Source organism: Thunnus thynnus, chromosome 17 (assembly GCF_963924715.1).
Source record: "Thunnus thynnus chromosome 17, fThuThy2.1, whole genome shotgun sequence".
NCBI lineage: Eukaryota > Metazoa > Chordata > Actinopteri > Scombriformes > Scombridae > Thunnus > Thunnus thynnus.
Window position 1 is genome coordinate 22,359,426 of NC_089533.1, and position 16,587 is coordinate 22,376,012.

The 16,587-nt window shown below is 39.3% G+C and overlaps 1 protein-coding gene and 1 long non-coding RNA gene across 2 annotated transcripts; both read left to right on the forward strand.

The window, feature by feature from the left end:
• The first annotated feature begins 781 nt into the window (after nucleotides 1-781).
• LOC137168058 (microtubule-associated serine/threonine-protein kinase 2-like) lies at nucleotides 782-12,464 on the forward strand. Its single transcript, XM_067570500.1, has 14 exons — nucleotides 782-1,861; nucleotides 3,684-3,736; nucleotides 4,520-4,707; nucleotides 4,936-5,959; nucleotides 6,875-7,072; nucleotides 7,199-7,284; nucleotides 7,488-7,696; nucleotides 7,862-8,000; nucleotides 9,059-9,191; nucleotides 9,275-9,440; nucleotides 9,742-9,843; nucleotides 10,716-10,838; nucleotides 11,057-11,151; nucleotides 11,328-12,464. The coding sequence occupies exons 4-14, from the start codon at nucleotides 5,933-5,935 to the stop codon at nucleotides 12,432-12,434; spliced, it is 2,385 nt and encodes a 794-aa protein (XP_067426601.1). The 5' UTR covers nucleotides 782-1,861; nucleotides 3,684-3,736; nucleotides 4,520-4,707; nucleotides 4,936-5,932; the 3' UTR covers nucleotides 12,435-12,464.
• Nucleotides 12,465-12,564: 100 nt separating this feature from the next.
• Nucleotides 12,565-14,092, forward strand: LOC137168393 (uncharacterized). The gene is made up of 2 exons (XR_010924275.1): nucleotides 12,565-12,880; nucleotides 13,575-14,092. It is a non-coding gene; the product is annotated as an uncharacterized lncRNA (long non-coding RNA).
• Nucleotides 14,093-16,587: the final 2,495 nt, after the last annotated feature.

Here is a 16,587-nt window from a genome sequence, read left to right on the forward strand (position 1 = left end):
TCCTCTTCTGTGCTAGGAGCAGGAGGCCTCCTGTTGCGTTTAGCATGCTTGGCTGGTGGTGGGTGGCTGCTGGACCTATCCTCAGGGGACTGTGTAGGCTGACTGTCTACATCCAGTCCAGTAAATGTGGGCTCTGAAGGTTGGAGCAATGGTGGTTCAAGCAGCCACACTTCTGCAGGTGGAGGCAGAGGTTGTTCAGCTGTAAGAAGGAGGGCTAGTGCTGCTGTTGGTGGGAGAGATGCTTATGAAACCGGTGCTGGAGTTTCTTTTGCTGTTCCACTCTCAATCCCATATGAAATGTTAATTACTGAGAGGGAGTCTTGTCCAACAATGTCCAAAATTAGTCAGGGGTATGGCCCCATGTCTGGCTTTGGTCCACCTCCTGTTGGGACATTTTGTGGAAAGTCCTCAACTGCTTGAATTTTTAGGTCGCTCCACTTCTTCCTCACTTCTTTCACATCCCTGTGTTCCACTCCTTTTGAATTTATGGCATCTGTAATGTCCTCCCATATTTGTTGTCTGTTTTTATTGGTTAGAAAGTTGTTCAATTTTGATTACAACAATTCTTTGTTCTGTTTATATTTTGAGAGCAGGATGATGAAATCCCTGAAACAGTATACAAACTAACGTCAACATAGTATTACACTATTTCATAGGACTAGCACTAAACTTGTAAGGTTAGACACTGAAGTTACGGTGCTGGCAAGTAAATATGCGGGGTCAGATAACGTTCTAATTAACAACTATTAATATATAACAGTTTGCCAGTGTGGGCTATCATTATATGTGTGTTTAACGTTACAATTGCATTTCAATAATAGGGTAGCATTATATTACCTGTGTTGTAGTTGACGGTTTCACCTCTTGATGTTACTGTTGTTATTTTTCACTAGCTGTAGACCAAGGCTATAAGATAGTAAGCATCTAATCATAATGCTTTGTCCTAGTTACCTTTTTGTTGGTTTGGTGATGAACGTTAGCTTCTTTAGCTGTTAATTATAGCCGTTTAGCTGTTTAAAGTCTTCGGTATTGCGTAGCAAAGTTTACAAAGACAATTGGGCACAAGCTTTTTTTTGCACACACTTAATGAGCATGACAGGTTTTAACCTATAAAGTAATGTAACATTAAAAACAATATACACAGTGATTTGTGACACAAGTACTTTATTTTCTGAGAGGATCATAATGTTGTAAATTATAAAGCAATGATAATGAAAAGTACTCACCACAGATGTAACGTGACAAAGTTACAGTCTATAAACCTAACAAATAGCAATAGCATTATTATTTGGTTAGTATTAATGAAATATGAAAGCCCTAATTTGCGGAAGGCAACAACCTTGTCCCAGACTGTCAGCCTGACTGTTTTCATCCTGTTTATGTACTTTGACAACGCAGTAATAAACACTGAATCAAGGATGGTACTTTTCCCTGATTGACACAGAAAATAAAAACCTCATTTTCTACAACAATATTTTGGTTAGTATGGACTTAATGCCAGTGTAGCCAAGATCAATCTTACGTCTCTGTGGTGCAACCAAACATAGACACAGCTTTAGTTTCAAACTAACTAGTTTCAACATATCATTTAGTGTGGACTTCACACCCTGACTTAGGAGAGAACTTACAGAAAGCTGGTGCATGGGGCTGCTGAATTTAATATCAGAATTCTGACTTTAATGTTATTCTGAGAATGAAGTCAAAAGTATGGGTACCTGTAAGGAACCAACTTCACTGAGAGAGTCACTTTGCGTCATGCAGAAGTGGAACCACACACTTACTGAAAATGTTGGATTTAAGTAAGTTTTTGCGTGTTTGAGGGGTCCCAGAGGAAGTCATTTCATTAATGGAAGAGCAAAAGGTGAGTAAAAAAGAAATATGTGTTGATTTGATGCCTGGCATTTGTAAAAACAAATAAAAGGCCACAGATATTAAGGGTGTGAAATGCAGACATGGGCTAGCTAGAAGCATGTTTGCTAACTAATATGGTTGGGAAATTGGATGACTATATTGGCGAAAAGTTAGTTTGAGTGAACTCCATGTAACCGGTAGCTGGTAGAGAAGCATCACTTCAGATTGAGTAGGCCAGATCAAACCATATTCATTGCCATGGATAAATTAGGATGTTGCAGCAGAAAAATAGTCAGATGCAGCAAAAGGAAAAGTATATAAACACAAACAGAAGTTAAATTAAGCAATAAAAAGAGTGTGACAAGGAGTGTGGAAATTAACAGGATACATTTCATGTTTATGTGAACGCATGCACAGGCATTTCACTCTTTAGCATCAATTAGCCTGTCAATTTCTTCTTTGAACCATAAATAGAAGAGTGATTTGGGGCAGTGTTTGTGGAGGGTTCAGGAGCAGTGCTTGTGGAGGGTACCTCATATGTATGTGCTAGCAGCAGCATCGCTAGCAGCAGAAGCAGCAATAGGCTTGCTTATAGGCTTAAAAAAGTGATACATCGAAAAGACACACTATCACACGGTAAGGAAAAACCAATAGTAGAATGAGATGATCATGGAAACTTCCATTCCCAATACATAAAAATGTTTGTGAAAGTTTCGAAAGTTTTTTGAAAGGGAGTCTGTGGTATCTATATCAAAAGAAGACAGTGGGGCACCAAACTTGGCACACATTGGCAGTGGGAAGAGACAATCACACACATCAAATTTGGTGGCTGTACCACTTACGGCCTGGGAGTTATGAGAAAGTGTCTGAACAGTAAGTGATAGCGACTTGAAACCAACACCTAGGTTGGGCGGGGGGTTACATGACCTTCCGTTCCTGAGATACAAAAAAACGTTTAAATTTCATGAAAGTTTCAAAATGTTTTTGAATGAGTCTATAGCAACTATATCGAAGACAGTTTTACATACAGTAAATGGTTAGTTATCTATTATTTACAGCATTTCTGAAGAGAGGGCAACAGGAAGGAGCAATATCAAACAAACTGAAACACAAAAACATTTCTTACAAAAGTTAAAAGAGTCACATAGATGTAAACTGCTCTCTCTGTGAATTACATCCTGAAACTTGCTCCCATTTATATTTTGGCCTTGTGAATTTACATATGAACTGTGGAAAGATGTTGATAATTTTATAGTTGACAATATATTCTCAGATTTTTCTTTTTACCATAGAAGTCATATATTTGGTTGCTTTGATTATAGTGACAAAGACGATTATGCATTTTTCCTTATTAATCTAATCTTACTTCTCACCAAATTTCACATTCGTAATGTAAATTTACAAGCAAAAAACCTCAATTCTTTGTATTTATGAAGGAACAGGAAGAATATGTCAATGATTTCTCCCTCACAAAACAATAAAGCAATCAAAACAATGAATGTATGCAATGCTTTTTAAAGTTTTTAAGTGAACTTATTGTCATGTTATTCACATCTTTATTTCTATTTGATTTATTTATTTTACGTTAATTATGTTTCGTCTTTGTTGTCTTTTTCTGTTTGACACTGCTTTTCATTTTGTATTCTCAATGTTGTGTCAATATGTACATGACTCTGATGTTTTCTTTTGATGCTGTGTATGCTGACAGTTTGCAATAAAGAAATAAACTGTATGGAACATGTATTCAAGTATCTCAAGGAAGTCTAAAAAAAAAAAGTAGTTACAAGTGCGCAAATTGTTTTTATTTTATTTATTTATTTTTCTGTGTTCAGACTGGTTTAGACAGTAGTAATAACCATCAAAGACGTCACACATCTGGAACATGGTAAGTTAAGCCCTTTTAACATCAAAATGAGTGTGTATATGTGTGTTTGCTTTTAAAATACATTCTTATATTATTATTACTGCCTGTGCTTGATTGCTAGCAAAAATAAGCCACTTAGCATTATCAAACTAACATTATCTATCTGGCTATCTATCTAAAGTGTAGCTGTAATGAATTCGATAGCTAGCTAAGATAATGGACAGACAATTAGGCCTTTTCCATACAAGTGCTGGTTGAACTTGACTCGGTTTGACGCTTAGCGTCAGTCCAGCACGGCAGGGATTTGCATCTCCATTACAACGCGGCTGCCCACTTGAGGGTGTGTTTCTAACTGATGACGCCCTTTTCTTGAGTTGAAAAGTAGCGGGCTGTTAATCATGGCTGTGACTAGTGGTCAAAGTCGAGGCTGTTCAATGTTGGATAAACACAATTAATTTCCTGTAAGTTCTTCACAATAAAAGCCTTCCGTTAGTTTGTCAACGGAAATTTTTTAATATGAAGCAGCAGCAGTAAATGTTTTCATCTGCAGTAACTTAATGTGGCTCTAACACAGCTGAAAGTGATCTGGAAACGGTAAAATAAGGCAGATATCTGAAAGTACAAACAAAAAGACAGTAGAGAAACTAAACTTCAAACCACAGAGATTCAGTTAGAAGCTACAAAAGTGAGAGCTGAACACTCACAGACAGACATTGTGAGGCTCAAGCCTTGGTTATAGTGCTGTGATAGCTTGCTGTGATGGACAGGTAGGCATTATTTGAAGTCAGTGTCCTATTTTGACAGAAATTAATGCCAGAGCAGTACAGCCACACTGTGACAGTGAGACATCAATTTAAGGGCAGCCATTAAAAGTGAAGCTGTCCAGTGAGGAAGAGGCAAAGAGATGGTTTGAAGACTTCCAGAGCTCCTCAGGCTTCACATGGCGAACTTCTAAAACTTACCCTAATGCTGGGCATCACAACAAGTATCGAGTAAGTATTACCCACGCAACCCTCCACCCATCCTTTTAATTACAGGGTGTAACTTTCAGTTTAACCTCTAATGAGGATGTCAGGAAAGCAGTTATTTTTTGTGTGAAGAATGAACTTTTAATGGCATAGGAACGGTAAAGATCTAAGAGCTTGTCTTCATGTCTCTATGATTACAGTTGTTGCCTTCATTTCGTATGCTGGACAAACTTTTGCTTTTACATTTCACAGGTGGACCAAAGGTGCCAACATAACACCTTTGGGTGCTTGAGCAGGACGATGAACAAGAACATTTCTTGCCCTGTTACTCTGTTCCTGTTTCTTGAAAAGGCAGCCAGAATTTGGAGAATGGAAGTCAAGGTTTAATGCTATAATGCATAGTTTAATGCATTTACTGAAAAGTTTGATTTAAAATGCTCTTAGAGCTTAAAATAAATATATTTACTATGGCCAAAGCCCCCTGTAAAATTAACAAATATATCTTGCTCTATGGCATAATACTGAATCTATTCAGGATTTCTATATAAAAAGATATTGCTTAATGTAGTATATAAGCCATTGAGAATACCAAAGACAGTTCTTACATATGAAATTCAGGCAAAATTGAAAAAATAAAATCTCATTGTTGTGCAATATAAATGCACAACAATGAGATTATCTTTGTGACTGAAAGCATGATTTGTTCTCTTGGGGCGATAATAATCAAACTTCTATCAGAATCTTTGTTTTTGTGCCTTATGCTAGACAGACACAGGTGTCTTACGCTCATTACTTTAAATAAAAAACAGTATTGGTGTATTGATAGAAAAATACAAGGATTATAAGGACAGCATAAGCCTCTTTCACCATAGGTTCCAATTGCAGCCATTTTAAAACTGGACCCATGAGGTAAGATGGCTGCCATATTGTTCCATCTCAGAACAGTCATTATGACACATCAAAGGTTCTATATCTTTGTGACATATTTATGGCATCACAATACAATGGAATGTGGAATGTTGGAACTTTCAGTAAGCAGAGAGACTTTTCATTGCGGTGATTGATCTCACACAAGACAGTCAGACTTCAGTAGCTCCAGTAGCGTCCGAAAGAAAGACATAAACAGTTCCTTTCTGTTGAAGAGCAAAGTTCAGTGTTAGAAAACTGAATTTTCAGTGCATCTGCAGTTAACAGCTTGCATTGCCTGTTTCACCTTCAACAAAAAGTTGACAAGTTGACATTCAGTATCATGGGACCTCAGCAACAGCTAACAGCAGTAAGTATTTCTTTTTTTTTTTTAACCAACGCTTTATTTTATTTTAATTATTATTTTTATATTTAATTATATATTTAATTATTCAATATTTCATAAAAAAGGGGGGAAAACGTTTTGTCCTAGGTGTCTTCTGAAAGCACAAACAGGTCATTTTTAGCTAGGCTACAGTATCAGCAGCAAGCTACTAGCTACCAGCTACTAGCTAGGCATTAACACAAACTGGTTTTGGCTGTTTTCATGTTAAGTGGGAATTATTTTATGTCACTCATTTGAGATGTGTTGTGGATGAAAGGTTTTAATAAAAATAAAATATATATTTTTGGGGGCATCACGGACACAGTTTGAGTTGAAAGTCAGAGTCTTCCTCCGCGATTTTGTTAGTTGTACAACAGGTGTTACACTGAAATCCATAACCAGTTGCTGTAGAGAGTCATTTATGGACAAAACACTGATTAGCTGATCGAACACTGAGGTTAACTGTTAGTGTGTGTGTATAAGTCTGTCAAACATACCTATATATTGCTGAGCATCAGTTTTCTTCTATCAAAGACTGTGACTCTATCTAAAAATGGGGTCACAATTGTTTTTGTAACACTAACTTATATTCAGTAGGCAAAACACTACAGCAAGACTTAATAAACTACTATATTACATTGAGTTATTATATATTATAAATACTGCCTCTAAATGTTAAAAAAGAACAAGGAAGGTAGATCATACAGTATGTCCCCAATTTGAACATCTTTGCACTGGCTACTACTTGATGTTGGAAAAGATTTCAAGATGTTTCTGATTACGTAGACCCTTTAGATCATATGACTTTTATGTCCTCATTTACAGTCTTTTACTTTCAACTCTTGCCTAAAATAGAAATAATAATCATGATTTTGAATTCTGTCTTCCATCCTTGTTCAGTCCCAGAAATCAGCCCAAATGAACTCAGTGGCACAGTTCTCAAACAGTGGTCTGCTCCAGGCCACTTATGCCCTGAGATTCATTCAGAGACAGCTGGTGGAGCTGGCCATGGACTGTGACGACACGGTCCAGAATGGTCTGGTCAGCTTCCAATACCTAGTGCAGCTGCAAAATAAACTGGAGAAACTCCTCCATGAGGTAGGTGTTTTTTTCCCAAACTGATTCTAAGAAACACACACATCCCTTTGTTTGTAGTGCATACTTTTTGTATTTAGTTTATTCATTTATTACAGAGCTTTTGTCTCTTTTGTATGTTTGATTTAGACCCGCTCAGTTTGCAGTCCTCCTCTCAGAAAACCAGTAGAGAGTGATTTTGAAACCATCAAGCGGGTCAGCTGTGGCGGCTTTGGGTGAGTAAGACTTCTTTATGTTCTAACCGACTCTTTGGACACTACAGAGTCCAGTCAAAGCAGAAAAGAAACTGTAACGAGGATGTCATACCGTAGAATTTTTTTGTGCTTACATTAAGAATCTTCCCGGACAGTTTCTTGTCAAATCAGAGCTGATGTTCAGTAGTAGAAGCTGCTCATGTTTCCTTTTCCCTCTTGTGCAGGTCTGTAAACCTTGTGCGCCACACGCTCAGCGGTGAAGCTTTTGCCATGAAAATAATAAAATGGCAGAACTTCACCAGAAAATCTGACATCCGGCAGGTGTTGGCAGAGCGAGACATCCTCACCTTCACCGAGAGTCCCTACGTTGTCTCGTTGTTTTGTTCACTTGACACACAGAGGGACGTCCGCATGGTGATGGAATATGTAGCAGGTAAGGAGGTTGATTTGGATGGATTGTGCATGCTCACATATACAAGTGTTATGTTTGTTTAGAGAGGGATAGAGCAGATAAATGAGCTTTAAACTGACTTTCCTCTATTATCTATGGACCTAAACATCGTATCTAACCTCTTTTTATCTCCTCCTGTCCTTTTAGGTGGGGATTGTGCCTCCCTGCTAGAAGACTGGAAACGTTTTCCTGTGGATATGGCCAGGATGTACATCGCGGAGACCACCATGGCTTTGGAGTACATCCACAGTTACGGCATCCTCCACAGGGACCTCAAACCCAGCAAGTGAGTCATCAATCTGTCCCATTAAATAACATTTACAACATCTAATTGGCTGTTCGCTAAACAAAGTCCTCTTTGTTACTCTTGCCTGTCAAGCTCGCTGTTCATAGTTAAATCACTTAAGATTTATTATACGTTTTGAAACTTTACTGGCTGAAATGACAACTGCCACTTATGGATTTAAACATCTGTAGCTAACTAGCTAATTAAGCTGACCTTGAACACTGGTTGAACACACACTGTCTCCAGCTGACTTTTGAATGTTTCCAGCTGACTTGTTTTAGAACGAGAATTCTGTGTAAATATTCACTTGATGGCTACATACATGATATGGTGCTAAAAGACTGAGGCTAAAGCTGCATGTCCCAGTCAAAAAGGAGCAGCGTTGTTCTTGTATTGCAGCGTAGAGCTAGTTAGCTATAGTATTTATAAGTATGATAATGAAAAATTCAAGATGAGACTGTCATTTTCTTCAAACATAAGCCTGTTTGGTTGCTTAGCTTACATAGTTGGAAAACTAGACAAGTTAGATTCATGCTTTATTGTTTGTATTTTCTAACATTGTCTTTTCACTTTTAACATTTCAAGAGAAATAGACTTTCAGGATGAGAACTAACCAATGTGTTGCAAGCGTAATGCTACCTTAGACAACCAGTTGTTAAAACGTAAAGTAAATAAAGGACAGGGCAGAGCTGATCATGCTACACTGACAGCTTATAGTAGTTAGTAGTTAGTTGATGATGTGCTCTTTAGTTTTGGAAGTTAATGCAGTGAAGAAGTAACAATTGGATACAACAGTAGACTGTAAACTAGTTAGTTAGTTAGACATGCTACGTTCAAAACAGATAAACACACATTCCTTACACTTTTCCTCTTGTTTTTGATTTTGGAAAGGCATCACCTTCCAAACTTTTAAAACACATATTGACAGACCTGACGTGCATAGTTACAGTTGCTAACTATGATTGGAGCAGAATTCCCAGAAACTTAATCTCAGGTTCGCGTTTTGGGATTGGTGTTAAATCTAACATGAGATATTTTTCTGCTTTCTTCCACTGTAGTTTGTTGATCAGTTCCACGGGTCATATTAAGATGACTGACTTTGGACTGGCAAAGATCGGTCCAGTGCAAATGACAGGAGACCTCCAAATGGAACCTGTCGAGAGAATCGTCCGTGAGTTCACTGACAAAGAGGTTAGTTTCTTCTCTTTCTTCTGTGCTTATTTTAGCTCAAACCTGGATCGTTGTATTTATCATTTTCTGATTCCTACCTTCAGGTAGCGGGCACCGCAATCTACATTGCTCCAGAAACCATCCTGAAGCGAGGCTATGGAAAGCCTGTAGACTGGTGGGCCTTGGGCATCATTTTGTACGAGTTCCTGGTGGGTGAACCTCCTTTTAATGGGGACACATTCAATGACCTCTTTAACCAGGTGGTCGACGGTAAGAATCTTTACTTCAGTTCATTGTTATCTTTTCATCACATGCACCCTTTCTACACATTTGTCATGCTAGCAAATCTAAATGAATCTTTCTTTATTTTAAAAGATGATTAAAAATGTGCATTATCCTACTTTGTGATTTTCATAAAAATCTTGCAAAATGTAGCTTTAATTTTTTGTTTCTTTTAGATTTGGTATATTAATCCTTAACTTGTAAGATTGTTTTCATTCAGTGGCTTTGTGGTGATGTAGTTAAAGTTTTTAATTCTGTTATTGGATGACTGATATTTTTTTTTCATCAGACGATATCAGCTGGCCGGAGGGGGAGAAAGCCCCGCCCACTGACGCCCAGGACCTCATCAGCCTTCTCCTGCGAAAGAACGCTATTATTCGGCTGGGTACAGGTTAGTGGCAGATTTACTAATGATGAGGATGTGGATAGAGACAGGATGGGAAACAGATAAACTGATGGGAGAACAACCTGGTGGGCTCCAGGTGGTTTCCAGACATACAGTACCTTACAGCACTAATGAAATGCCACCACAGTGACTGAGCACAAATAGATTTGTTTTTTAAAATTTTGAAACCTAGCATCACATTTTTACCTTCCTCAAAGTTCCTTCCTGTTTTCATTCCTGTTTGTCTCTTCGTCAGCCAGCAGAATATATCAAAAACATAGGCCATGAGCACATTTCAGTAAAATTGCATTAAGTTGGATCTTGAATGAAGAAATAAGGAGTTTTAGTTCAGATTCAGATTCAAGAATGACACAAATTGATTTCTAAACGTCGAAAAATACAGCATTGTTTTGCTATTTTGTCATTAACTGTTGTACATGTGGTACATGCATCTCATGATTTTCTACAACCAAAGTTCAGTCTGTGGCTACGATATGCAGAACTGTGATAGTTTATCTTACACACGGTGGGAAAATCCTACACAGTGGATGTGCTATTGTGAACGGGGCTTCTTTTAAAGTATCCTGTAGCCTCAGAAAATGTATTTACAATAGGTAATGATTTGCTCCTTGGCCTTAGGAAATAACGTGAAGTGATGATCAGTTACCACTGTAGGCAGTAAACTAGTTAGCTGGACATGCTAACGATTACAGCTCATGTTAAAGCAGTCACACTGATTAAAGCCATTCCTTCTCTCGCATTTTTGATTTTGGGAAGACTAAAAGTGTCCAGAGATGAGGTCAGGTACAGCTCTTAGGCCAGGCCCAAGATGTGTCGATATACAACGCAAATGTCTGTTTGTCTCACTTGTTTTCCAGGAGGAGCCGTTGAGGTGAAGGCGCATCCATTTTTCCAGGGTCTGGACTGGAACAACCTCCTAAGTCAGGAGCCTCTATTTGTCCCCAAACTGAAGACTGAGGAAGACACCAGCTACTTTGACTGTAGGTGCCAACACACACCTTAACAATCCTAGATTCATGTCTGACAGACTTTTACTATTTTAGTGCTCAAGGACAAACATTAGAGGGTTTCCAGTTTGCTTTTGGGTAGCAACCTGCTTTTTCAGTGATGCCTGGTGGGAATTTCACTTAGGATAAATATCACGTCTGCCTTTTTTTCATGACTTAATACATGTTGCTTGTTGCTGTGATCCCTACAGCCCGTTCAGACTTGTGCAGCGATGATGAACATAGCGATGATGAATCACCTGTGGAACTCCCAGACTTCTGCTCTGTTGCCTTCCGCTTCAGAAAGGTACAGTTTTTATCCAGCTGCCAATCTCCACTGCTGTTTGAGACTGTCTGAACCCATTAAATCCATTTCTCACTGTGAAATACAAACTTCATGTAAACAACTTACAGGATAATTATCTACAGCACAGAACAAAAAGGAGAAATGTTGACTTTGATGCTTTTCTTTTGAAACTTCAGGTTTACGGCAGCCCGATGCACGTGTCCATCTCCACCTTCAACCAGAGCCTGCTGCCAAGACTCAGCGAGGGGGAGGAGTCCAGCAGTGATGAAGAGGAGGAGTCTGAGTATGGCTATTATGAAGAGTCGTCATCTGAGGAAGAGCTGGAGTTCAGTAGTGGTGAAGTGGAGTTTGAGTTCATATATAATGAAGAGGAGGAGTTTGAGAGCACTACTGATGAAGAGGAGGAGTCTGAGTATGGCTATTATGAAGAGTCGTCGTCTGAGGAAGAGCTGGAGTTCAGTAGTGGTGAAGTGGTGTTTGAGTTCATATATAATGAAGAGGAGGAGTTTGAGAGCACTACTGATGAAGAGGAGGAGTCTGAGTATGGCTATTATGAAGAGGAGTCATCTGAGGAAGAGCTGGAGTTCAGTAGTGGTGAAGTGGAGTTTGTGTACAGATATGATGAAGAGGAGGAGTTTGAGACCACTACTGATGATGAGGAGTTTGAGTATAGATATTATGAAGAGGAGTCATCTGAGGAAGAGCAGGAGTTCAGTAGTGGTGATGTGGAGTTTGTGTACAGATATGATGAAGAGGAGGAGTTTGAGGAAGAGCAGGAGTTCAGTAGTGATGAGGAGGAGTTTGAGGATGTTTATGAAGGCAACAAGTTTGATGAACTTAATGAGGAAGAGAAGTGGGATGAAGGTTTTGAGGAGGAGGAACTGGAGGATGTTTATGAAGGCAACAAGTTTGATGAACTTAATGAGGAAGAGAAGTGGGATGAAGGTTTTGAGGAGGAGGAGAATGATGAGTTTGATGAGTTCAGTGAGGAGGAGGACTCTGAGAACATTCATGAAAAGGAGGGAAACAAGGATAAAGTTGGTGAGGAAGAGGAGCAGCAGCAACTTGCTCAACAAAACCAAGCCACACTGAGGAGGAGGAGGAGGAGGAGGAAGAGGAGGAGAGGAGGACGAAAGAAGGGGAGGAAGGGGAAGAAGATACGGAGGGGCAGGGGGAGGGGAAAGAAGAGAAGATGGTGCAAGAGGAGGAGGAGGAGAAGAAGGGAGAGGAGGAGGAAAAACAGAGGTTGCAGGAGGAGCAGAAGAGGAAAACCAAGAAGATGAGGTGGAGGAGAAAGGGATGTGAGGGTGGGAGGAAGAACAAGTTTTATGAACTTAATGGGGTGGGGGAAGGGGAGGAGGGGAAGGAAAAGAAGATGGGGGGGGGGGAGAAGTTGCAGGAGGAGGAGAAAAAGTGGAAAACCAAGAAGATGAGGTGGAGGAGGATGGGGTATGAGGGTGGGAGGAAGTTTATGAGGGCAACAACAAGTTTTATGAACTTAATGGGGTGGGGGAAGGGGAGGAGGGGGAAGAAGAGAGGATGGGGGGGAGAGAAGTTGCAGGAGGAGGAGAAGAAGAACAGGAAAACTAAGGAGACAAACCATAGAACACTATCTCTTCACCATCACCCCACTGTTTCCATAGGATGGTTTCCCACCTGCAGCCCAGTGGTCTCCGTGGCAACAGCAGCTGCAGCAGCACAGAAACACAGACCGGCTGCTGGACACAAGGTATGTACTTGTCTTGTTAGATCTTAGTGCTGAATTTGACACCATTGACCATCACATCCTATTACAGAGACTGAAACATTTAATTGGCATTAAAAGAAGTGCATTAAGCTGCTTTAAATCCTATTTATTCAATCAGTTAACTAAACTCCAAGCATGCCTTAAGGACATAAAGACCTGGATGACCTGCAATTTTCTGCTACTAAACTCAGACGAAGCTGAAGTTTTTGTGCTTGGTCCTAAACACCTTAGAAACACATTATCTAATGATATAGCTGTTCTAGATGACATTACTCTGACCTCCAGCTCCACCGTGAGGAAGTTATCTTTGATCAAGACATGTCCTCAAAAAGATGCAGAAAAACTAGTCCACACATCTGTTACTTCTAGGCTGGATTACTGTAATTCCTTATTATCAGGCTGCTCTAACAAGTCTCTAAAGACTGTCCAGCTGGTCCAGAATGCAGCTGCATGTCTACTGACAAAAACTAGGAAAAGAGATCATGTTTCTCCCATTTTAGCGTCTCTGCACTGGCTTCCTGTAAAATCCAGGATAGAGTTTAAAGCCCGTAATGGTCAGACACCATCATGTCTTAAAGAGCTCGTAGTACCGTATTAAGCCACTAGAACACTGAGCTCCCAGAATGCAGACTTACTTGTGGTTCCTACAGTCTCACGGTGCTTTCTTGTCTCACAGGAAAATCCAGAGTCCAGGCTGTGGACATCGAGGGCCATGACTGCGGAGATGGTGCAGGGATGGTATTATTGCTATTATTATTACTGGTCATGTCTCCATTATTTTCATCATTATTATTGTTGTTATTATGCTTCTCTTTGTCCCCCTCTTCCTCCCTCTTTCTCTCTCAACCCAACCGGTCAAGGCAGATGGCCGCCCACCTAGAGCCCGGTTCTGCTCCAGGTTTCTTCCCGTTAAAGGGGAGTTTTTCCTTGCCGCTGTCGCCAAGCGCTTGCTCATGGGGGAATTGTTGGGTTTCTGTAAATTAAAGAGTACAGTCTAGACCTGCTCTTTTGTTATGATTTGGCCCAGAATTGAATTGAAAAAGTACTAAAGATCATCTTTTCATCCAGTCCGTTCTGCTTCAGGTCACTTTTTCTGTTTCTGTTTTTGTTTTGTTGTTTTCTTTTCTTTTTATTTTCTTTCTTTTACTTTTCTTTTCCTTTGACTTTGAAAAAATAAAAAAAATTTAAAAAATACACAGCAGTTGTAAGCTTTTTGAACTGAACATAACAGTAAGACAGTAATTTAGGTTGAGTGTGTGATGATGATGACGATGATAATTGTTATGATAAATGTAACAGTTTGATCAAGTGTGTGTTTTAAACAGTACGAGCAGCAACAGCAGCTAAATGAAGCAGTAAAATAAAATGCACAACAAAACAATATCAGTGATGTGAAGCTGTGGCTCCTGCTGGAGGGGAGATCTCTCTCTCTGAGCTTTTACTCGTCTTCTCAGAGAGCTTCGGCTGTGTTGGTAACTTGATGTTGTTGGTCTGTAAAGATGTAAAAAATGCAGCTGTGTAACAACTTTCATCTGACTGTTTAATAACCAAGTTTGAAGAGTTTGTGAATCTCTCCTCATCACTGGGTAGAGACCTCCATGATCATCTACGGCCTGTAACGGAGCTGCAGCGTGTTGAAAATGAAACTACAGAAAAAGTTCAGTCAGGGAAAAAAACTTCTTACAAAACGGAAAACTCCCAGACACTTTCATCAAAATAACAAAATCACTGAAACAAAAGTACATCTGCTGCTCAATGGTAGTGTGTACAGAAGAGCAGTAATTTCAGGTAAAGTCTGTGACCAAAGATTTCCCTTCATATTTCCTCCAGTAAAATCAAGACTTCACTGCACTGTTGGCCTCTTTTTCAAAAAACAGATATTTTCATAGGATCCATCATAAAATCAAAAGTAAATAAATCGGTATTTTTCCATAAAGGCCACAACATGAACACAAGATATTACAATAGCCCTGAAATAAACATTTGCTTTGCAAAGCTAAACTCCAGGATGTGTAGGCTTGTTTAAGATTTCTTTTTCCCGTACTTTAACTCACTTAAAACACTTAACTTAAATGTTAGCAAATTTGTTTTGACAAAAACAATAATTTAGCTACTGATAATAGCAAAGGACAACACGTTAACACTAATGTTAATTACTTGTGGGTTATAGTTGAAACCTGTGATGCTATATTCACTTTAAAAAGGTAAATCTGAAGCTCTAAGAAATGAAAAAAGTCATCCAAGTCACACTGTTTGATGGTGTGAGATGAGAGTGGTTATTCATACGCTCACGCTGCGGTTAACACAACCGCAATATGTATCAAGAACACGACTTGCACAGCTGCAGCTGAGTGGCTCTACGAGCTCCACTTAGCCTAAACAGAGAGAAGTGTCTGTGTGTTGCAGGCAGAGTTAAATATGAATAAAAACATACAGAAAAACGACTTTTGTAACATATTATTTAGGCTAATTAAAAACATTTATTGTAAAAAAAGAATTTAACAATTTCTTAAACCATGCATCCTCAAATATGTTGAATGTGCATGACACCTTTGTAAGTGGGCATTAGGAATTGGGGATTTTCTTTCTATTTCTTGCTTATTTTGTTGCTTTTGACAGTTTAGGAAGATAGTGCTGACCAGGGGCAGAGCTAGACTCTCAGCACAGAGGGGGCGAAGCATTCTCAAGGGGCCACTCTAAAACAGCCATTTTAAAATTCACAACTGTAAAATAGCTGATATATCCTATCCATAATCACAAATTGTTATTGAGCCATGCAAGCCTATATGTCCAAAGAAACATACAGTGAAGCCATTTTGAGACAAGCTTGTTCTGAAGAGCAAAAAAGAAAACAGGTTGCCAGCCGCGTTCAAATGTTTCAGCATGTGGTGCTCTACATACACCAATTGACGAATAGTTCAGCACCACCGCCAATAGATAGCGACAAGCCGGGTGCTCTGTCTCCTTACCATGTCTTTCTAACACGGGAATAACATAAACATAAAATAGACACAGCGGTCTACAATACAAAATAGACAGCCTACAACACCACAGGCAGTGACAGAAACAGGTGCTGAGATGCGGTAAGCATGGAGTTAAACAGATAAATCTAACATTCTGACTGATTTCTTCAAAACCAAAATTTAAGTTAATAAAGACTAATTATGGATGTTTCACTCACCAGTTGTTGTCCCTGCTTAGACTGCTGTAGTTTAGTGTAACGTTAGTCCCTTTGTGTATTTCTCCAGCCTCCATAAAACAAAATAATCCGAACAGTTTAACAAATTTGTACTTTTCACGGTCCCTTTTAAAAACTACATCCTCCTCTCCTTCATGGTGGCAAACCTGCCAACCACTTTGTCCTTACCAGTGTTTATGTCCCGCTCAAGACACAGCAAAGTGAGGTTGGATAGTTTGGTCTCATCCATGCACGAACGCAAATAGCTCTTAATGAGCCTCAGATGGCTGAAACTTTGTCTGGCAAGTTTCATTCACCATAAACTTAAAAAAACACAAATATTTCATTTTTTGGATCAAGTTTTCAGCGAAGTTAGTCATGAACTTTGAATTGCTGCTTCTGTAGTCTTCACTTCCTGCAGTCAATGAGCAGAAATACGGACAGCACCACTCTGCCATTGCAACCCACATTGTGGTTGGAGGGGGGATTTCATCGATAGTGATAAGAACTA